This window comes from Ornithodoros turicata, unplaced genomic scaffold, assembly GCF_037126465.1.
Source record: "Ornithodoros turicata isolate Travis unplaced genomic scaffold, ASM3712646v1 ctg00000885.1, whole genome shotgun sequence".
Taxonomy (NCBI): domain Eukaryota; kingdom Metazoa; phylum Arthropoda; class Arachnida; order Ixodida; family Argasidae; genus Ornithodoros; species Ornithodoros turicata.
In genome coordinates this window covers 123,883-130,888 of record NW_026999410.1, presented here as the reverse complement: position 1 = coordinate 130,888, position 7,006 = coordinate 123,883, and the positions used below count along the sequence as shown (strand labels likewise).

Here is a 7,006-nt window from a genome sequence, read left to right as displayed (position 1 = left end):
TGTGCCACTTGGGGCCCTGGAGGATGGTATCCATCATTCTTTGGAAAGTTGGAGGCGCATTTGACAGTCTGAACGGCATTACCGTGAACTCAAATAGACCGTCCGGGGTGATAAGTGCTGTCTTTTCACGGTCAGGTCGCGCAACGGGGATCTGCCAGTAGCCACTCCGCAGGTCTAAAGAAGAGAAGTACTCAGACCCGTTCAAACAGTCCTGAAGGTCATCGATACGTGGTAAGGGGTACACGTCTTTCTTCATAATTTTGTTCAGCTTGCGGAAATCGATACAGAATCGCCAGGCGGGAATCGTCTTTTTTCTTCACTAGGACAACTGGCGAGGACCAAGGCTCGACGATGGTTGTACTACGCCACGTTCAAGCATATCAGAGACATGCGTCTGAATTATGTTGCGTTCCGACGACGAGACTCTGTATGGACGGCTGCGAATCGGGGCGGAGTCTCCCTTGTTTATAGTATGTTCGACGGTGTGTGTGACGGGAAGACGGGAGGTGGGAGCGCCGGCATCAAAAATGTCTTGGAATTCTTGTAGGACAGATAACAGTTGCTGCTTTTCACAATCCGAGAGATTGTCGGCGATGGTCTTGTGAATCCACTCGGGTGAGGCGTGAGAGCCGGAAGTGCTCACAGTGTGTGGAGGGCTGTCCTGAGCCCCTAGAGGAGCGTCATTCACGCCATCAGATGTGATGGGGGTTGCGGTAGCGACACACATGGCTTCTGGGAGGAGTTGCTTGTCCGAAGAGGTATTCAGAGTCCAAACAAGCGTTTCGCCGGATGTTACGTCGAGAAGGGATGTGAGCAGAAGACCGCGGGTCGTCATCGAATGTGCAGCGGAAGCTAAAACAGTCATGCCGGGGCATGGTGTACTGGCACGAAGCCGAATTGGGGACAAAACGTTTGGAGGCAGCAGGGTGTCCTCCCGTGCACATAATCGAACGGCCTCTTTCCTGTCGTCGGGAAAGAGGGGTACGCTGGGTAGCTCGTCCCAGGTGATGGTGCCGGTGCCGCAATCGACTAGAGCTCGAGTGTCGTATAAGAAGTCAGTACCAAGTATCACGTCAGAAACACATTGCGGAAGAACCAAGAATGAGACTACGTGCGTCGACTGGGAGACAGACACTCGTGCAGTGCAAAGTGCAAGAGGTCCGACGAGAGACACGTCACCCATGCGAACGAACTGTCCTAAGGGCGGCGGTGTACGCACTTTTCGGATGCGACGACAGAAGGTGCTGGACATACATGACTTGGTGGCTCCAGTGTCGACGAGTGCAAGAACAGGGTGATTGTCAATGTTAATGGCGACGTAGTTAGGGCGTAAGAGACGAAGGCGCCTGACGTCAGGTGGGTCGGGAGGGTTTATCGGCGGGGACGCGTGTGCAGCCTGCACCTCCACGCTACCGCAGGCTGCGTGGGTCAGTTTGGGCCGGCGAGAACAAGGGACGACGAGGATACGGTGACGGCGATCGAGAACGACGTGGTCCACCTTCGTAGCCGCTAGCAGATTGTTGTGGAAACGGGCGCGAATCCATAAAAGGGGCGGATGTTTCAGGTTCCAGCGGTGAAGACATAGGTCGCCGTCGACAGTACCTCAGAATGTGACCGGGTGAGCGACAATAATAGCATATTGGTCGGCGATCAGGTGTCCGCCAAATATTCGTGCGCGACGAACGTGCATACGCCGGTGGACCATCCAAAGCTTGTGTGCTAAACCTCGGGACATACTGCGTGCGAGGTTGCCACGGCCGTGAGGCGCAAACTTGCGCGTACGTTGGTCTAGAGATTGTCGTTGTATCTGGAGGACCAAACCCGTTTTCTGTGCAGGCGGAGGGAACGGCAATGCGGGCGATCGTGTCGTTGGGTTGACTACAGGCGTGAGGACGAACAGGAGGTGCAGGAGAAGCGTACATGATGGATTGAAGTTCTTCGGCGACCACATGGCGTATTTGTTCAAGTAGCGACTCAGTGTCGCACGGTGAAGACGTGGCGAGCGTTTGTGGTAACCGCTGAAAACTGGATGATACGCGGCGATTTCGCAATTCTTCAAACTTCCCGCACTCCTCGACGACTTCTGCAATGGTTTTGGGAGATTTTGGTGCCAAAAAGTTAAACAGGTCGTCAGCAATACCCTTCATAATATGATTGACTTTGTCCACCTCAGGCATAGAAGCATCAACGCGGCGACAAAGGAAGAGCACGTCCTCTACATAGCCCGTACAAGTCTCGCCAGGTAGTTGCGCTCGTGTGGAGAGGTGCTGGAGAACATAATGCTTACGTTGAGAGGGTCGTCCAAACACTTTTGTTATGCCATCGGAAAATGCTGGCCAGGACGTAAGTGTGGCCTCATGATTTTCGAACCACTGTAAAGCGGTGCCTTTCAAAAAGAAAACCACATTGGCAAGCTTTGCTGTCTCGTCCCAGCCGTTATGCGAGCTCACCCGATAGTACTGAGCGAGTCAGTCGCTGATGTCTTCGTCGGCCGTGCCGCTGAAAGGCGGGGGGTCTCGCTGCCGCATTTGGCAGGTACGAGCCGTAGGAAGGGGAGCCGAGCGGTCGGGAGGGGCACCTTCGTCCCCGGAGGACGGCAGCATCGGGGTGGTCTTTCGTCCGCTCCGAAGCTCCAGGAAGGAACGTAAAGCGTCGGAGATGGGAAAAGGTCCGCACCTCCACCAGTTATGTCGGGGATTAAGAGGGAGCAACTCAGCGGGACAACCGAGAGGTTTATTCTGACCAGCAAGAAGAAGCAGGCACGCGCGGTCATTCAGATGCGAGCACGATCAGGGCATCGACTTCATTATCTTCACGACATTATATATATATATATATATATGCTACAAAATTGAGGTTCGAACGACCAGGATGCTGAATATAGATAGGGGAGAACAGACACCAGAGACTGGAGTAGGGAGTAGGGGAAAGTTATTTATTAAGGTGGCATTTAAACTAAGGGTCTGGGGAAGTCTATGTTTCGGCGGAAGCTCCGCCTTCTTCGGGACTGAGCCGAAAATCTATGTAAAAGGTCTTTTAAAACACCTTGTACATATATTTTCGTCTCAGTCCCGAAGAAGGCGGAGCTTCCGCCGAAACGTAGACTTCCCCAGACCCTTAGTTTAAATGCCAGCTTAATAAATAACTTTCCCCTACTCCATACTCCAGTCTCTGGTGGCTTTTCTCCCCTATTTATGTATGTATATATATATATATATATATATAGGTATTCAATAAGGATCAAAAGTGGAGACAGTGCTTCTACAAGACACGGAATAAATGGGGAACTTCATTAAAAATTAAGAGGAGGTATTCGACGTTTCGAGAGCGGCGCTTTCTTCCTTTGACTATTTCCTGAATACCTTTATTTTTCGTGGTCAACCGCATTCGTTTATTTCAACTCAAGTAAATGACACTAGACGTGTTTGAAATTCAAAATTACAGATTAAGATGGCTTCTATGGCTGCGCGCATAAGGATAGAAGAAAGAAAGAGAAGAAAGAAAGAAAGAGAAACAGATACTGATGGAACGATACGACGGCACCAGAGGACGCGTGTTTCGCTGTGTTTGCGGCTCGTCAGCTCTGGGTAGCTGCGCATCGTTCGGAATTGGCAAACCAGGGGTCGCTCAGCTAGCCTGTCTGCGGTGCACGGCGCGAAGAAGGCGTGATCATGAACATGGCAAAGTCGAGAACAACGCGACGCCTATATAGAGGCGTTTTAGTGATAAGACGGAAGAATGTCCAAGGCAGTTGGTTGCTTTGCTCAAACGAATGTTGAAAATTAGATATTGTAAAGGAATAGTTCACAAATCTTTGGCGTGATTCAGGCCCCAGAACTCTCCGACAGGGCCCGAGCCCGGCACGCGAGTCAAAACGACTTATGCCGACGAAAATGTCAGTTAATCTAGACAAACACGTTAAGCGTCTGTGACATATGCCTGACAGGGAATTGCAATTATTTACTGGAAAGTAAATCTGCTTATATATATCCCATGAGTCAAATATGGGTCTCCAGGTCAGGTCGTCAGAAAGCAGATGACATCGTGGTCTAACTGGATCGATCAGTGACCAGGAGATGCATGGTACAAATCCCTCCACTGTCTGGCTTTTACGATGACTCCCTTACTTCAACAATTCTTTGGTTTTATCAGATCTCGTTGTAATAAGGTTGGACTGCGCTACAAACATGCAGATGTTATTTTAGCATTATGAGACATTCAGGTACTATTGGAAATTTTGAATATTCATTTATTCTTAGGGATTCAGAGGCAAATGCAAAGTTTCAAGGCTTAAGAACTACAAGATAGCGCTCGATTTTGGCAAGCGGGCCGGACCGTGCTCGTGTGTTTGGACCAGCCAGGGTCTTTGTAGTGCTGCACACACGTGTCTTCCCAAGAGGAAGAGCCTGCACTGATTTCAGCAACGTTAAGGCAGAATTAATGCGTCGAAGGTCTGTCGTGTTCTGCGACACGACTGTGTTATCAGCACAAACCATTGTCAAAGAAATTCTGCAAACCCTACATAAGCTGTTCGAAAGGAAGGCGTTCCCAGATGCTGTAAATGGGGTACCGAAAATCAAGATGCAGAAAGAGGGCAATACACCGAAGAAATGCAGATAAAATGCGCAAACGTTTGTTGTGTCAGCAGCGAATTAAAGTTTCAGCCTGATTATACGGACGTAGCAGCTAGTCCTGATCGATTAATTTTATGTGACTGCCATGAAAACGTAGTTGTGGCAATAAAGTGTATTTTTACATACTGGATTTGTGTCCAGTCTCCTTCATGCTATTTGTGGAAGCACCATTCCGTTCATTTGGCGATTCAGCTCATAAACAGGGTATACTTTCATCTTTCAGGGTATATCCATTATGTAAAACGTCAGACATGCCCAGCAGCAGTCAAATCTGAAGCAAGATCATTCCAGACAGTGAGGAGGTTGTCAAGGGAAGATGTCTACACTAGTTAGATTCAGTTTGTTTTCACTTCTAGCGTCACGCCCGCTTTGGCACAGGGAAGCGGAGCGACATCGGCAGCATCGGCCAAGATGGCGGAGCCCGTAGTGTGTCTGGCAGGGCCTCGTTTTCATCGGAATGTTTTATATTTTCCTTCTGGCTTCTTCCGATTTGGAATACTCTATGTTACAGCCGTGAACTCTTACAGATGAAGTGAACAAGTTTGTCGTCACAAATACAGGATGTCTCTAACTTACATGTGTTGAACGTTGGTGTAGTTGCTCCTTTTGTCCCTGGAAAGTTTTCGAAACTCATGTGTGTTGCCTTCGTAGATTTGTTTTATCTTTTTGTCATGCGTGTTCCCGTACTTTGATACAGTGCTATTTCATTCACACGAGTGCAAACATGATATGTGCATGTGACGATGTATTGCATTTCAAGGTTGCGTTTTCTGCTCTGCTAAGGACTCCAGCGTGCCGGTGTCGGGGTACAGGCAGGCCCCCATAGCTCCCTCTCTTCGTGGCTCTAAAAAAATGTTTGCACGTCATAAACACGTGGTATTACTCCGTCAGGCATCATAGTTGATACCCTTTGGCCGAAGGACATTGCGCGCTCCGCTATTGGTTGGCAAAGTTTCAAAAGAGCATTCTTTCGCGGGCTGCCTGTCTGGCGGGCAGTTACGAGAAGAGAAGGGAGAGGGAACAGTCTCTCGAGTTCAAAACTGGAATGCAGTGGTGAGCTGACGCCTGAGGAACACTTGTGAGCGCCGTCGCATTTTCAAATGCAGTCACAACGGAGACAGGATTCGGTGTCCGTGCGACAAGCATTTCCCTCTTCGTTGAAGCCTTCGCACTGCGACCAACGAAAGGAGATCCTCACCTTGAAATCGCATGCACTCGTGCGAGCGTCTCTCGCTTCAGGAAGTAAAGAGTGTGTATGTGTTTTGCGAGTTCGAACTTGGTCAACGATTTGGACTCTGTACGCACGGTGAATATTTGTGTCAGAGTATTGAGTCAGTACGATGTTTCAAATAAATGTGTATTTTGTCCAAAATTTGCCTAGTAGTTCTGGAATACGGAATAACGAGCGTCGGGCATGAAAACCAGTAAAAGTAAAAGCCGATGGTAGCCAGTACGGAGCCGAAAGGCGAGCCAAACTGAGAGACTCCTGATTGGCCGAATGGTAGGCATCATAGTTCATTTTCATTTGTTGCATGCCCAGTGTTGCCTGAATTATCTCAAACTATGGGCTCTATGGGGAGCTGTGGGAGCCTGGTACAGGTTCTTTCGCGTGGGACGTTAAATACGGTGTGTGTCTGTGTGCGTGCTGAAACTTCGATGTACGTTAAAGATCCTTCAAATGGATAGAATTAATCCACTCGCTTACGATCATAGTTGCCTCGTGACATACAACCACGAATACTCGAAGTATCAAATAGTACTGCATCCTATGCGCGCATATTGTGGCTAGGAAACCACTCACTCATTGCTAGCTCACGTAGAAGTGCTGCTCACAATGGGACAACGTTATGTTATCCGTTATATGGGTCTTGTTTGTGCAGGGGTACTGCTAGTATGGTATCACGCTTACTACCTCTGTTACACGCCGCTGCCTTTCCGTCGGTTCGGATGCACCTAACTGCAGTTTTTACGAAACTACATGACAAATGCAGTTTGAACCGGAATACAGTACCTAGCCACCACAAAACAAATGTAGCTGTAGGTGATCTTCCTGTCAAACAATTGCTCCAGAAGCGCCTCTCAATTATTGAATAATAACAAGCGTTATATCTCTGCGTGAAAGTGCTGAAAATGGTACGCTTTTGGGGCATGCTGTTTTGCGGAGTGTTTTCTGCCGCTATCCAATGCACTGTTATCTAATGCGTCGTGCTCAGTGTTGTGTTTTGTGTTTCAGAAGATGTCCGCTAACAAATTGTGAAAGCATCTGCTGCAATAGTGCCGGTGAAAGACGAAGTCGTGCTTCGCGTTGCGAATATTCCCACCTTCAGAAGCATGACAGCAACAGGCGACATTTGTTGTCGTTTCTCATTATG

The 7,006-nt window shown here is 48.7% G+C and overlaps 1 protein-coding gene across 1 annotated transcript; it reads right to left on the bottom strand.

Moving 5' to 3' along the window:
* Positions 1–319: 319 nt before the first annotated feature.
* Positions 320–1,183, bottom strand: LOC135375519 (uncharacterized). Its single transcript, XM_064608205.1, has one exon. It carries the CDS (start codon positions 1,181–1,183, stop codon positions 320–322), a length of 864 nt encoding a protein of 287 aa, XP_064464275.1.
* Positions 1,184–7,006: the final 5,823 nt, after the last annotated feature.